We start from the raw sequence: 15,241 nt of genomic DNA, 5'->3' as shown, positions 1-15,241 counted from the left end.
TTATGCACGTGCGACCGCAATGGTTACAAATCCCTTCACATGTGAAAACTTGTCACAAGAGAAGTCTACTTGCAGCTGTAAGGGCCCGGCCCTGCGAGGTGTGAATTCAAAATAAATTTTCGATCTCTCCCTTGGTGCCAGTTGTGCCAGACTGGGGGGGAAAAAAAAAATAATCAATTAATTCAGGCTTGCATTGTCTTTCCTCGAGATAGCTATCGCGCAGTTCTGCTTCTTGGCAAAGGCACCAACAGCTACTGAGGCCCAGCCTTGGTCTCTGAGACTTACCCGGGATCTGAGGCTTTGTGTAGACTAAGAAATGAGAAAAGATAGTACCGTCTTAATTTACTCTTGAATAGACGGATGGAAATGAGAAGTGCTACATCCTGCCTCTGTGTTAGGGCCGGGTACAAGTTTGGATGGTCAACACAAACTCAGAATAGGAAAACTCTGTTGTCAAAGGTCAGCGCTCTGTCTGATGCCCGCTTGGTTCATGTCCCCTTTGGCAATAATATGATTTTTCTAATGGCCAGGGTGTTTTGTTTTGTGTCTCCTTTTGGCCTAAATTGGCTTAGTCTTTCACTGGAATAATGTTTTCTGAATTTTTATGGATTATTATGTCCAAATATTTCCAAAGCCACAGCAAGTCAGGCTGTTTTATAATAAAACAAGCTTTGGGAAATATGAACTGCTCAACACTGAGTTAATCCATAAAACAGCAGAGTCCATAGGAAAAGAAAAAAGTAATAGAACATTTTGCTCTTATACTTTGAAAAGGCATGATTTTCTCCTACTTTAAAGGAGAGCAGAGCAACTTCTTGCCTGGGCTGAAATGAGGGGAGCTATGGCTGTGTCTTATTTGCTTTAGCTCAGACTTAAGACACTGTAGTATTAGGGTACTCGATATAAAAATAGAAACACAAAGCCAAACTGTTGAATAAATACCAGAGAGACAAAAGAATTCGATATGCCCATTTGCTTTCCCAGGAAAGAAGGATGTTAGCAGTTTTTAGTTGTTAAAGAAGTTCCTATGTGTGGGAAAAAATAATACATTATTGAGAAATCATAGTACCTCAATATATATTTAGTGGAATTTTTATTTTCATAAATAGAAAATATGAAAAAGAATTCAAGCATGTTTGTTTTTTTTTTCTTACTGAGAAATTAGACGTTAGGTCATGTTAGAAGCACCGAGTAAATGTCACAGCTTTCACTTACTGTATTTTGACCTGTTGATTCATCAAAGTCACGAGCAGTACGCAGCGGCTCACGGGCTCAGGGAGGGGATTGGCGTATGAGATCTCCAGATTAACAGCTTTGTTCACTACAACCCGCCGGGGAATCTAAATGACAAAGGCGCATTTCTGGTCATTCACTGTTTTACACTTTCCTGGAGACAGACTTCAGTCGGACTGTAAAGCAGAGCACCTCCCGCCTTTGAGGATGAACGAGCTATTTTAGGAGCAGTGAGATTTAACTGACAGTTGGGATGCCTTCCCTGGTACTGGATGTGGATTAGCGAAACAGTGCTGTCAAGCTGTATGCAGTATTTTGTGCACAATTTTAGTGAAATAGAGCCCTGACTATACAGACACATCTCATTAAACCTGTCTGATCTTTGGGTTGCTGAGTGTCCTTTTTTTTTTTTTTTTCGGCACATCGTTGATTAGGATGAAAATGTTAAAACAATATAAACTGGCCCTAACATAGATTAGAAATGAAGGATTAAGTCTGTATTTTGAAGTGGGTGAAGTTGTTTAAAGCATTTGCCAATAACTAGAATACAGAAGACATGAAAACAAGTTCTGTGAACGTAAAGCTGTGGCGTGTGACTGGGAAAGAAAGAAAGAAGGTAACAGAGCTGTTCTGAAGACCAAGGGGCAGATTCGGGCAGAGATTCAAAAGTGGCCTCTCCCGTGCTTACTTTTTCAATTTAAGCAGGCGGAATTTTAGAGCAACATCTGAAATTGCAGCCTAAATTAATGCATCTATCCCCAAATTCTCATCTTAAGACCTGAGCTCCAGAGAAACTCTCTAGTCCTTTCTGTCTGTTTAGGGAGAGAACTGTTTACCTTAATGATAATGTTTGTGTCCTCTAAAATGATTGTCTTCTCCACCAGCAGCTTTAGCCCGTGCCTGTGCAAGACTTCACACAACGCAGTAACTTGGATCCTTTTGTCAGTAGTCAGGTATTTTCCGTAATAAGAATAAGGAATCTTTAACCGGATATGTTTCCCTGGAATTCAGACATATATTTAGGAACTGTTACATTCTTGGAGACTGCTAAAGAAAAAAGAGTTACTATGAGGGTTTTTGAAATTATTGAAGAGAACAAAAGACGAGACAACTGGAGTCCGTTTATATTTCTTCCTGGTGAGACTGGTTGTGTGTTTCTCTCTTCTGGTGATCCTTTTCTACTTCAACTCATTTGACCTCTTAAATGGGGGATTTTGGCCCGAAACTGAGGGAATCTGTGCATCTGCATCTCACTGGATTCCTGTCCCTCTGTATTTCTTATAATTAGAGGTATAACCATTTTTATCTATTCTCTCCTTGTATCCTATTCATTTTACCTCAGTCAAGAAGAAAGTTTTGGTCAAGCTTCACAGAGATCCTTTTTCAAGTGACCCGGTCAGCTGCTTACTGTTGCAGTCCTACAACTTTTCTGCTGTGTATGGAAAAAATGTTTATCTTTACTTTCACCTGGGGGTGAAAAACATCTCTAGAATAGTTTCAATAGCCTGGACTCTTCGAAAGAGACAGAGAAGTTACAGTGCAACTTTTAACCTTTGTCTTAGTTAATTTCTATTAAAGTGTTGCCTGTTGAGTGCCAGCAAGCATACATCAGCCTTTTTTTTATTTAAAAGTGTAAGATGTGTTCCTATACATGTAATAATCACCACAGATAGACACACACACACGTGTGTGTATATACACGACACACATATATATATATATAGTGTTGCTTCTGGAGCTATAATATAAATGTAGCCTTCTGTAAAGCATTTCATGAGACCTTCATGGAACTAGTGAAAGTTTTCGGAGGAGAGGAAAAAAAAAATCTTGTAAAATGTAGTCATAAACAATGCTATAAAGAGATGGAGCAAGTAGATGGGCTACAAGGCTGATCTAGATATGATACTGATGTTTCTTCCTTCCAGTTGCCTTCATGTGGCTAAGAAAAGGGCTATATTGGCTCCTTAGGGACGTTGAAAGTTACCTTGTTTAGAACCCAGTTCCACGGAAGTGTTTGCCTTCAGGATCTCTGTCACTGTTCTCCGTGTGTACAGGACAGTTGACGCACTCATGTCCACCTTCACAGTCTTGTGGTCAGAAGTTAGGTTATTGAGAATTAAGAGCAGGGTAATGTCTTTGCCAAACACTGGAGGTTCAGCCAGCTTGAATTTCCCGGAGATTCCAGGGTTCCTCATAGTCTCTGAAGGTCTTTCCCTTGGAGATTCTGTGCGTCCTGCTGTGACGCTTGATCCAAATATCTTTGCCAAGGCCTTTTTATAAACTTGTCTTTCCTCAGAAGAACCTGCTCGAAGGAGAGAACCAAGTAAAATTCACATTTTTGTTGCCATTGTGCCTTCACTGTGTAAAGCCTTTCAGAATGATGTGGGGTGTCAGCTCTGCAGCACCCAGCCATATGCAATACCTAAAAGTTCCCCGTATTTTCATTAGGCCTCTGGTCAGGTGTTTCACAGGAAAGTAATAAACGTGTAATATGTGAATAAGTCACTAAAATGAAATATTATGCATTTGTAATTGTTTAGGATGCCAGTTTTCTTTTTCCTTGGCCAGAACATGCAGTGGCATGATAAGTGTTACTTTGCTAATCTGATGATAACCAGGCTCTGTATTAAATACGATTGCACTAAAACCCGGATGAGTGAAGTATTGAAATATGGCCACTGATTCTGAATAGCAAAATTAGAGGAGGGGGGTGGGTGGGAGTGAAATACATCTTCCTTTTTTTTTTTTTTTTTTTTTAAGACTTTGAGCCACAAACATTAAACAAACTTTTATATGAAATCTGTAACTCTAAATAAAAAAAAAAAAGATGGAAAGACATAGGTACCAAGTTTTTGAGGGAAGATAAAAATATTCCTGCAATCATATAGCTATGCAGTTCTCAACCTTTGCTGCTTTGTTTGCAAAGTACAGACAAATGGCACTTAGTCCCTTTACTGTTTCCTAGTAGTTTTGTTTCCAGAATCCAGTAATGGGGCGACTGAGTCCACCGGGAGGGCAAGCACGTAACAACTGAACGGCTGGGGAGCTGACGGCTGGATGTCAGAGCAGAAGCACAAGGGAGCGTAACTCGGCGAATTTATGCAGTCGGAGAGGGAGGCTGAGTGAGCGGGGTGTAATGGGGCCTTCAAAAGGACCGACGAGGAGTTGGAATGGACACAGCAAGAAAGAATTTACTTGCTGAGAGAGACTGAGTGTAAGGTCATGTGGGAGATGGATGTCTAGTGTTAGAGGACTGGAGTTTAAGGTTTGGATTAGTGGTTTGATTGGTGCCTGCTCCCTCTGCCAGATATGCCGGAAAAATGTTACTTACTAACCTGTGAGTTCCCGTACTACAGACCCGCGCGCAGCTCATGATACGTGATGGACTCAGTCTTAAGACTTTTTGGTATGACAGCTTGAGAGTTTGTCTGCCTTAGGTAATAAAACGTATTTTGTAGCTGTTTTGTGTGTATATTACACTTTTTACCCCTGTGTAAAGGACTAAAGTGTATTTTGTATTGTGTCTCAATAAGGAAACTACTAAATACACAAAAGCAGAAATATATGACCCATTATATTAAGAAAATAGTTGGAGAATACTGGCAGAAATATTTTCTGAAGGAAGTGGAGGGATGCTCAGTAAAAACAGGTTACTTATGCTAGCTTCCTAGCACCAAGAATTCAGTACGAGATAATTGTGATAATGAGGAGAATAATCTGTGATAATTCCTTTACCTTCTGGATATTTGTAATTGGATGTGACATCCACACGGGAATTGCTGCCCACAGCTTTGGTGCTGATAAACCTGCCAATTATTTCAGTATCACAATACACTCTTTTCTTAGTTCCATCGCTGTATACAATCCACCTGTTGCAATCGGCATTCACCTCTGTATACACAAATAAGGTGTCGTAATCCAAATCTACATCACCTTCTTTGATGGCCCTGACAGAGGCAGGGCCACACTGAAATAATCCTAAAACATGGGAGAAAAAAAAAAAAAAAAAGTGAAACTTTTATCAGTCGTGCTCAGTTTGGAGAAGGAATGCGAAGACACGCTAAGAACTTGTATCGTTACCTCTGCTTTGTTCTTGTGGAGTCGCATCTAAAACCTGCCATCCGTTGTATGATCCTCCCAAGTCCGGGCGAATGAACCAGCTTTCGTTCCAGACGTGATAATCCCTGGAGACCAAGAACAATGTCTAGAAAGCATAGTGATACAGAGCCATACAAAGTTCCAGTTCTAAAGGGGCAGGGAATTTTGTTTTTTAAGGAGTCTCTAAGATGTGACACAAGCTGTCCGGTTACAGTCACTCACTACCTCTTTCAAAGGAGAGACTTTTCTGCCTGCTTTGGAGGGGCAGACCTCAGGGCGGGGAGGAAGAGATTAGAGATGTCAGCAGCTTGCTTTGGGAGCAATGTGAACGCGAAGGGAAAGATTTAAGCTGTGGATATAGGCAACGTTTGGCTATTGGGTTCGGTAACCCTCAAATGTGGGAAATGCTTCATTTAAATAGGAACTTTAAAGAGCTATACTGGGTCAGATAAGATAGTCACGAAGTTGGGTAGTCCATCTATAGTAGTGTGCAGCTGCGGATGTTTAGAAAAGAGATAAGAACAGCACATGAATAGAATGACCCTTCCCCTGATATGCTCTATGATTTCTGTCAGTCAGAGAATTAAGGACTTGCCAAATTAGACGTTCCATTCAGACCACTGGGTTTAATGGTTTTTAGTCATCTTATTCTCTGTGAATCTCTTCTGTCCTGTTTAAAAACTCTTTATAGCTTTGTTTTTAACAACATGCAGGGGTAATGAGTTCCACAGGCTCTGAAAGCAAAGGATAGCATGAAAGACTGGGAAAATGTAGGTCACAGGAGGACCCAGAAAAGAAGACCTATTGGCTGAAGTTTGTTCATAGGCTAACGCTTCTCAGGAAGCGAAGAGGTGAAAGACTTCCCATATCCTTCAACCACATACGCTCAAGTGAAAGGCAGCAGACTAAGTAAAGAGGATACTTTGGTGAAGTCCGGCGTGCCCAGACTTTGAGCTAGATGATGTACCCTGGGGCCTAGTTAGTTCAATTCCTGAGAAGTGAAGTGGCTGCAGAGTAAAGACTTTAACACTGGCGGGCAACTAGAGTACAAAATGACATTATTTAAAGAATATCATGTCTCCTTGGCTACTCGAATTCTGAGGCTTGCTTGATGATCGTGGATCACTTGCAGTTTACAGCACTGGACTACCACGTCCAATAACCGAGTCGGGAGAGTGTTGGGATTGTTCTCTCTTTTTCAGCTCCCGCAGAGGGAAGGTCTAGCTAAGGGAGTGCTGGAAAACTTCTTGTGGAGGCTCCCATCTACCCGGGGAGGATGACAGGCTGAGAAACGCAGGCATTGGCTGTGTGATGATAGAAAGTTATGGCAGCAGTAAGCCAGCTAAGAGCATGGAAGGTACAAAGCTGCATTACCAGGACCAACTGGTTAGGTGTCAAGAATTAAAACAGCCTTGGAAACTGCTACATGCTCAGTGGAACCATATTTTTTAAAGAAAGTTGCAACTTGTTTGAGGCCGGGGACTGCAAAAAATTGGGTTGGTTGGCTGAAATAACTGTTCTCTCAAAACCATTTTCTTTCCAAATGGATGTCTAGCGTATTAATTTAGATATTTGTATTAAATTTCGTCCACTCAGTGGCTTTTGTACTACAAGTCTTCATGGCTTTAAGTCTCATAAATCCTCTCTGTAGTTATTGGTGAGATGCAAAGAATTATATTTACCATGTGGAATCCTTGCCGATATTAAGACTCTTTCCAGAGCTGTCATAGTACTTATCAATGCTCAGGTTTCTATCCACATCGTGGGCAGAGTTGAAGTTTGAAACCAAACGAGTTGGAATCCCCAAGCACCTCAGAACTGAAATATATTAAAAAAATAAACCAAAACCCAACAAACATACACAAACAAAAACCGCACACAGCTTTAGTTCAGTGATTACAACTACCTGAGAAACAAAGTGTCTAAATATTTTGTAGTTCTTCAGCATTTGCAGTCTTCAGAGCACTATTCCTCTTGTAGAATTAATTGCTGTGTAGTTTTGATAAAACCAGAGGTCACAAATGCCTCCATTTCACCACAGTCCTCTATTCTTAAAGCTTACCTGTACACATCACGCCTGCAAAAACCCAGCACTGCCCATACTGAACAGGTTTGTAGTTGTCCTGACGCCATTTCTGGAGGATTACCACACTGCCATCCCATCTGGACGGGTTCTCATGTGAATGGAAACTTCCTTGCCACTTTCCCAGGAGAACTCCATTATCATTATCATTTCCATTGATCTAAAAATAGGCCAATGGAGAGAATGCACAAAATCAATTGTGCGTAATGCACCATATCTAGTTAATTATATTGCTTATGGTGCAGGTGGCTGAGTCTCAGTGGTATAACGAACGCTTTCTGCTTAAGCATGTGGAGTTCAAATGAAGTTGTCCATTTCTTACCATAGAGCTGATGACTCGGCCCACATATTTAGGATCTCCTCTTCGGGATACATCGATGGCTGCGTCCTGACGATAGTACAGGCTCAGATCGAGCATGGTGAGACAGATGTTTAGAAGTTGATCTTGAAACTGTGGTCAGATAAGATAATATTTTAAGAACATAGATAGTTTCACAAACAGAATTAGAAGAGATTCTACAGCAGTTCCTCCTTTCTAAGATGTTGCAGCCCAAAGATGATAGGGACAGTGAGGCACAAAGACAGTAGTGTGCAGTTCACACTGCAATATTGGCTAGAGACAGGGCTAACTAAATAAAGCAAAAATCTAGGAGGGTGCCTTTTGCCATCAGAAGAGATGACTGCAGTAAACCTAAAACTATTAGATTCTCTTGACCTATATCCCTGGAAATGCATAAGGTCCGGTTGGACGGGGCTCTGAGCAAGCTGATGTAGTTGAAGATGTCCCTGCTCATGGCGGGGGGTTGGACCAGATGGCCTTTAAAGGTCCCTTCCCACCCAAACCATTCTATGTCAATGTCAGTTCTGGCTTATTGTAACTGCAGTACAAAAAATAGTGGGTGCATTGGAGCCACACAAGTATATTGTCACTTGTACATGCTTTGGTCACAGATGAGGTCCACACTTGTACCACGAGCTTCAAGCATGTAGAAGTCACTCCTAGCTGCAGTGCTGTGCTCAACCATCTCACACCAAAGTCCTATGAGGCACCCAGTGAGCAAACCACAAGTAAGGCTAGACAGGTTTGATCGGTTTTAAATAAATAGGATTACCTATCAGAGAGGCAAATAATAAGAGAAAAGGCTATTGGAGACAAAATAAGAGCCCAAATGAATTCCATACGCCTTACCTGTCCGTAGTACCATCCCCTTGCTTCAATGTACTTTGCATTGCCCACAAAGATTATTCCATTTTCATTTAGAACATATTCTTGTCTCTCGCTTTCATTAGCCATGTAGACAGCATCACCTGAAAACCAAGTTGGACACACTTTTACACTTAAATCTGAGATACGTATCTTGATTTAACAAGGAGAAAACTACTACTTGGAAAACACATTGTTATAGCTCCCTGAAGATGTACAGCTCAGTGAAAAAGCCTTTTATTGTATATGGCCGGGGAGGGGGGGAATCCATGTTACACCACTATAACTTTTTTCCTTAATTTTAGTATAGCCTTTGTGTATTATCTAAACGTCGCCTACCTGTATGCTGTATTTTTGTGAGGAAGACTGAGAAAAGTCCAGGCTCTGCCTTCTCAGGGTAGTTAGAAGTAGAATAGACATTTGAAAAGAATCACACATTTGACATTTTTCTGTTTTCCAGTCATGTTTGTCTTGTTTTAAGATTCCTAAATGAAGATCTCTCCTTGCCTCTTCCAAAGTGCTATCAGAAATGTGACTAGGATACCCTGCTCATCCGTTCACTTTCAGTTACTCGTTGGTTTCCCTGTGAGAGCGCGGGCTCCCCACAGAGGTTTAGGTTGTTGTTTTGATCACTCTTTAGGTAGCAATATCTACTTCGCTCTGTGTTTCACTTCATAATGTTTAAAATTATTTTCTGAAAGCTTCACGATTTCAGGAAATATCTATAAAAATCAGCTTTTCTAATTTATTGAGTCAGCTTCTTTACGTTCCTATAGGAACTCCCCATCCTTCCCTTCCTGCAAATAGAAAGATTGTGCAATTTATTTTAAAAAATCGATCACATGGTATAAGTATTTTGTGTGGTGGCTGTCCACACTGTTTTTTTTTTTTTTTTTTTTTTTACATTGTCATCTTTGTTGATTCTCAAGCTTTTGGGCCAGCACGGGCCTGGAGAACTGTGTGCAGTTCCAGGTGCTGCACTTCAAGTTGGGGCCCAATTGGAAAGAGTGAGAGGAGCACTGAGAACGCTCAGCAAACCCAAAAAATATAACTTATGAATTAACTCGAAATTATTTAAGGTGGAAAAAAATGGGGGTGAGGAACAGGGCAAGCATGGTAATCGATGCCAGAAATTTTTGTGAAGAGGATGGGGCAGGGGGAGGAAATCTGTTTTTGGTGTCTATTGTATGTAGGATGAGAAGTTATATGCTGAAATCAAAGTAAAAAAAAAAAAAAAAAAAGATTTGATTAGTTAATAGGAAAAAATCCTAATGGAAAGGCTAGTGGTTTATTGGAGTGAATTGCTGGGTGAGGTACTGGAGCTTCCCGAATGGCTGCTCAGTAAGAAGGAATTCAAAATCTGTCAGGAATGACCTCAGTGCTAAACTGAACCTGCCTTAGAGCACGGTGTGGGACTAGGTAACTGTCTAAGATCCTTCTAGCATTACAAGTTTATGATTCTGAGGGATCTAAACATCCTTCTATAATCACTTGAAGAATGCCTTTTTTCTAAGGTTTATATGCTCTTAATTATAATGGTCTAGAGGCACTTCTTTGAAGAAGTATATTTAGACTTTTTTATAACAACACTATTCCTACCAATAACTCAGAGCAAAATTAACATTAGTTTAAAAGGAAGAAACAAACCCCTCCCAGAACAAATCTTTCCCTTTCAAGTATGACTAAATAGTAACAACTCCTTCTGTTACTCTCAGCAGACAAGAAGGAAAAAACGCAATCAGCCACAATAGTCCTCTTTTCTGACAATTATAGAAAGGCAGACCACTATAGACCTAATCCTTTATTAAATTAGTTCCTTTTAATGCAAAAATAAAAAAAATCTATTCTGTCCTCTCATTCTAGAGTTAAAGTTTATCCTGGCACAGTGAGAAACATGCAGGATGTAAATTTCTATTGATAGTTTTTAATCAATACGGAAGTATGCTTTCTAACATAGACACACTTCTAGTAATTTCTTCATATAACCTTTGCCACTGAAACAAGTGGCAGGTATCAGACGTCTAGGGGAAAAGATACATTCTAAAAGTTCTCAAACATACATATTCTTTTATCCCCTGAAGTTTTACAATTGACGTTTTCACTTGTGAGCTATAGATAAGCAGTGTATGATCATTCATTTAACTTATGATAGGCACTCTTTATTCTAGTAGTTAATTGTACAGTCCTTCAATAGCACTGGGACATAATGCATCGTTATCAGAGGCTGGCTTGCAAGTATCTTAGATTTCTCTTTAAATACTTTTAAGAGACTTTATTAATGTCAAAACATCACTTTTGTTCCATCGACAAGTTTGAAACAACTACATTAGTGAATTAATAAGCTTACTGGTTTGTTACCATTACGGTAAGATCAGTATTTTCTGTGTCCAAATTCTGCGTCTATTTCAGATATACGACCTCTGAAACTAATTGCTCTCGGCTTGCTGAACTAGAAACTTTCTCTTGTCCAAAAGGCTTTTCATGTGTTCAGTTATCATAGTAACCCTTCACTGAACATGTTCTAATTCATAATACCTGTTCAGGAAAGATTAACTGAAAGAAAATTCCAAATGAGATCTTGTCGCCTCATTCAATGGCATTAATGTTTAAATCCGAGTAACTGTTTCCTCTTATACAGTTTAAGATTGCATTTACCTTTTTCAGGGCCATTTCACGTTGGTCTCATTCTTTAATAAACAAGTACTTTCACATTCTTTATGATTTCCAGCTGGTAAGTCTGCCATTGAAATTATTGTTATTCCTCCCTAAACATACGGTCTTTTATTTTGTATTATTATGTCTCATCCCTTCTCAACTATTCCAGTCTCTAGGGTCAGCCAGTTATTTCTGTGAGGTATCCCAGCCCACCGGTGTACGGACAACGCTGCTTAATGTCAGCAGATCAACGTCAGTAACGAACCATTTGATCAGAGTGATTTTTCAGATGACACATAAGGATCCAGCCCAGTGCTCTTCCTTTCATCTCTTGTCCTGACTCTTTCCTTGTAAGTAGTTCTTTACTTCAGTTTATGAATTAATTCCTGCCTTTTTCAGCTTAATGGATAAGCTCCCATGTGGAACCGTATCTACACACCAGATCTGCCATTTATCCTTTGCTGAGAAAAGAAATTTTCTACTTCCCTTCCGCTATGACACTTAATATAGCAGCAACGTACCCTCAAACTGAATCTGTTCCGGTTTGACAGGATCAAGGAGCTATTCTACTCCGCAGGAGCTTATTCAGCAGCATCCTACTTTAAGGATACTCCCTTTTGTTTGGCAGTGGTCATTGCATCGTCCGGTAAATCTGGAGGGCTCTTCTGCAAAATCATTAGTTTTAAAATGGAATGGCACAGCTTAATTTTATCGGTTGTCATCTGAGAACAATTTGCCTGGTCTAATGAGTACCACTGCTGCTCTGGTGTTCCAGTTCAGGAGCCGTCAAATATTTCAGTCCCTGCCGTGTGGTTTCCGTCAATTAGAAGTTACACCACAAGTGATCTTTCAGGAGGTTCTGGGAAGGTTTTTCCCTCAGGACTGTCTATGCAGAGACAGTCTGAGTTTCCTGAACATACTTCTATAATTATTTCTGTCTTCCAAGACATGCTGAGCTAATTAGTAGCTTTTTTCATCTTGGCTCTTGACATATTTGTTAGTGGCCCTTGACTAACATACGGTCACAGAAGAAAATAGTGGATGATTGTGGTTACTTTTCTCTTCTTTCATAAGCTGTTTAGTCACTCGGCTGGCTAAGAGCTCCCTTAACTCTAGAGCGGTATATTTTATGTCTAATTTGTGTTTCTAGACTGTTGCATATTTGCAAAATCTCAGTTTAGGAAATTGCATTATTGCATTTCTTCTGCAGCATGCTGAGGCTGCAGAAATAAAAAATGGAGGAGCAAGAGGTGTCCCTTTTCGACCTGTGATGACAGACGTTGGGAAACGCCAGTCTTTTTCACTCTAGCCCTCTATCGGTTTTTATAAAGTTAGTTGAGCTATTGTCTTCGCAGTTAACATCTACAAGAGCAGTCTTGCTTTGGCTTAGGTGCAAGTCAAGGATGTTACGCTTGCTTCGAGTTCCAAGAAGTACGTGCACTTATGAAAGTCTGTCAGCCCTCGTCTACAGCAAAAAGTGATCCGCTTAGTTGTGAAGAAAGAGTCTGTGATATCAGCACATATAGCAGATTTCAGCAGGGTAAGGCGGGGGGGGGCAGGGAGGGGACGGGCGGCAGCAGCTTTTTAATGTAGTAAAACCAGATCTCTGAACAGATAGCCGAGATCGCTGCCGCTGGTGACCCAAAGAGAGACAGCTTGAGGGAGCAAGCTCCCTGGGCAGACATGAAAGCAAACAGGTCGGTTACATTCAGGAGCAAAAGCGTTGGTACCTACCTGGGCACCAAGGGTTGAAGAGTAACACAAACTGGCCCAGGAATCTGGAGAAGATCTTGTTCCCTGAGGTTACCTGGAGGATGAGATTGTACCGTCCAATGACAGCATTGGCTGGGCTGGAGATCGTAAAGTTCGTAGAGCCGGACTCGCTGGGTCCTTGGACAGCACTCCAGCCGCTTGCCCCCGCCTCAGAGAGGGTAAATACAGCCTTTGTACGATGAGATTCTGAGGGGGATGGCCCTGCCAGAAAGAAGGGGTGATTGGTTTCCATTCCAGAGTGTGGTCTCAATATTAACCTCACACTTGAAATGAGCTCATTGCGGGGGGGGGGGGGGAAAGCACTAAAAATACATGAAGAAAAAATGCATCTCTAAATAGAATAAGGGGAGAACACCAAGGGATAAAGATTATGGTTCTGTGAGAACGTGGATTAAGCTAAGGGAGCGTTACCTATTTCAGTGACAAATGCTAGGCTCTCCCCGGTCTGCCTTGGTCTGTTGAAGTACAGAGTGATATTGAAGGCTTGTCCTCGCCTCACAGTCAGCTCAGTGTTGGCATATCTGTCAGTATGGTGTGTGCTTGCGTTCACTGATGGCTGCCAGCTGATATGTGTTGGTGTCAGATCTGTAAAATAGAAGAAAAGTCACGAAGAAGCAGCCAGCGTGGAAAAAAGTCATTTGCTGATAAATGGCATGATGAGGTCGCTAAGAGCAGTTATCCTTTACTGGGGGAAGAACAACTGAAAGGCAGATGCTCCATTAAATTGATTAAGTCTAGTGGTCAATAATAGAAATTTTTGCTTGAGTTTTGTTACAGGGCTGTCATACACCGAGGACTTATATACGTCCTATACGGTGCTGGATGCTGTTTTATTACTGGACTTAAGAAAAAAATTAGAGGTGAATCAGTGTCATTTTGTGGTCAGCACCAAACAGTGTCCTGTAGCCCTTCTACATTTTCAATATATATATATATATTTAGGATCCCATAAATGGCTATTAGGACATCTTGCTTTCCTACTTACATCCTGATGTCATTTGGAGTAGAGTAGGGAAAGACACATAGTGAGAGATCATCTGTCTTATATGAATTGTCAAGAGGTATTTCAGGACATAAGCTGGACAAAGAAATCGGTCTGACTGAATTTAGTTCTGCCCAAAGTGACAACTGGAGCACTGGGATTCCTGTTCTCGTAGGTGCTGCCTTCACCTCCTAGAGGAATTCCGATGACTTGGTGTGCTTGGAGTTCTCTGATACCCAGTGCACACACACTGTTATTATGGTTTGTGGTTTAAAACCCATAAAGTGGCTCTGGCCACCTTAAATGCTAAACTAACTTTTTGGCAAGCAAGCACGTATCTGATCTTCCTTGCAAGATTGTTTTCCCTTCTATAGTTCATCTTTTATTGCCAGGCTCCAGCCTGAGCGGTTACGCTGTCAGCGGGCACTCCGAGAGGCACCGTCCCGTGTTTATCCCTGCCCTGGGAGACCCCACAGAGTACACCTGTGGTGCACGTTTTGGCAAACACTCAGAGCAACACACCTCGGTGAAGGTTCTTCCAAATCACTTTTATTAATGCTGGTCTCATAAATACAATGAGGCTGGGGGGCCGGGGGGGACATGACCACCACTATTTTAAAGGGAATTCAAAGGAAAACAATAACAACAACGAGTGGGATGGAAAGGATGGATTAAGACCTATGGCTCCAGGCACTATTGTGGTAGGGATCTTCAAACAAACTTCCAAGTCTATCTCATACCATACAGAATAGCAATGAAATGCCAAGTCAGATCCAAAACAACATAGCTGCACATTAAACTACAATTTACATATAATCTTTGAAGAAATAAAATCTAACTTATGCAAAAAAGTGCCACAATTAAATTCAAGGAAGAATAATTTTTTTACTTGTAGTCTAAGAGCACAGAGAAGTAATGTGAATAAGCACTGATGGCTGAAAAAGAGAATCTTTAGCAGGACTATCTGGGACAAGAGTGAGCTGCAGTAGGCTGCTGCTTTCCCTGCAAAGCAACATTTTAAAAACTGTTTTGAAAATGTTTGTTTCATCATTAAACAAGACAGAACCCTGCTTTGCGATTGCCCAGTTAAAATAATAATCTTCATTTCAAACTTTAAAAAGTAGAGATATTGTCATTACAGTTTTCCTTTGGTAGGGTTTAATGCATCTTTGAATTCCTATTTATAGGCTCCATGTTCACGGCTCCATTAGTA

At 40.8% G+C, this 15,241-nt stretch overlaps 1 protein-coding gene across 1 annotated transcript; it reads right to left on the bottom strand.

Annotated features, from left to right (window-relative positions):
• On the bottom strand, positions 1 to 13,638 carry LOC309677962 (protein-glutamine gamma-glutamyltransferase 6-like; the record flags this gene model as incomplete). The annotated part of the gene is made up of 12 exons (XM_082490870.1): positions 1 to 151; positions 1,216 to 1,340; positions 2,070 to 2,233; positions 3,218 to 3,535; positions 4,969 to 5,211; positions 5,314 to 5,417; positions 7,014 to 7,149; positions 7,394 to 7,574; positions 7,737 to 7,865; positions 8,604 to 8,722; positions 13,008 to 13,247; positions 13,458 to 13,638. Coding segments are annotated over 12 exons (2,091 nt in total), but the record flags the coding sequence as incomplete, so codon positions are not given.
• Between the last annotated feature and the right edge of the window lie 1,603 nt (positions 13,639 to 15,241).

The sequence above is a fragment of the Vanellus vanellus genome (assembly GCF_965231255.1).
Source record: "Vanellus vanellus genome assembly, chromosome: 15".
Taxonomy (NCBI): Eukaryota; Metazoa; Chordata; class Aves; order Charadriiformes; family Charadriidae; genus Vanellus; species Vanellus vanellus.
Note: the sequence above shows the minus strand (reverse complement) of the source record. Positions and strands in the feature narration are given on the sequence as shown.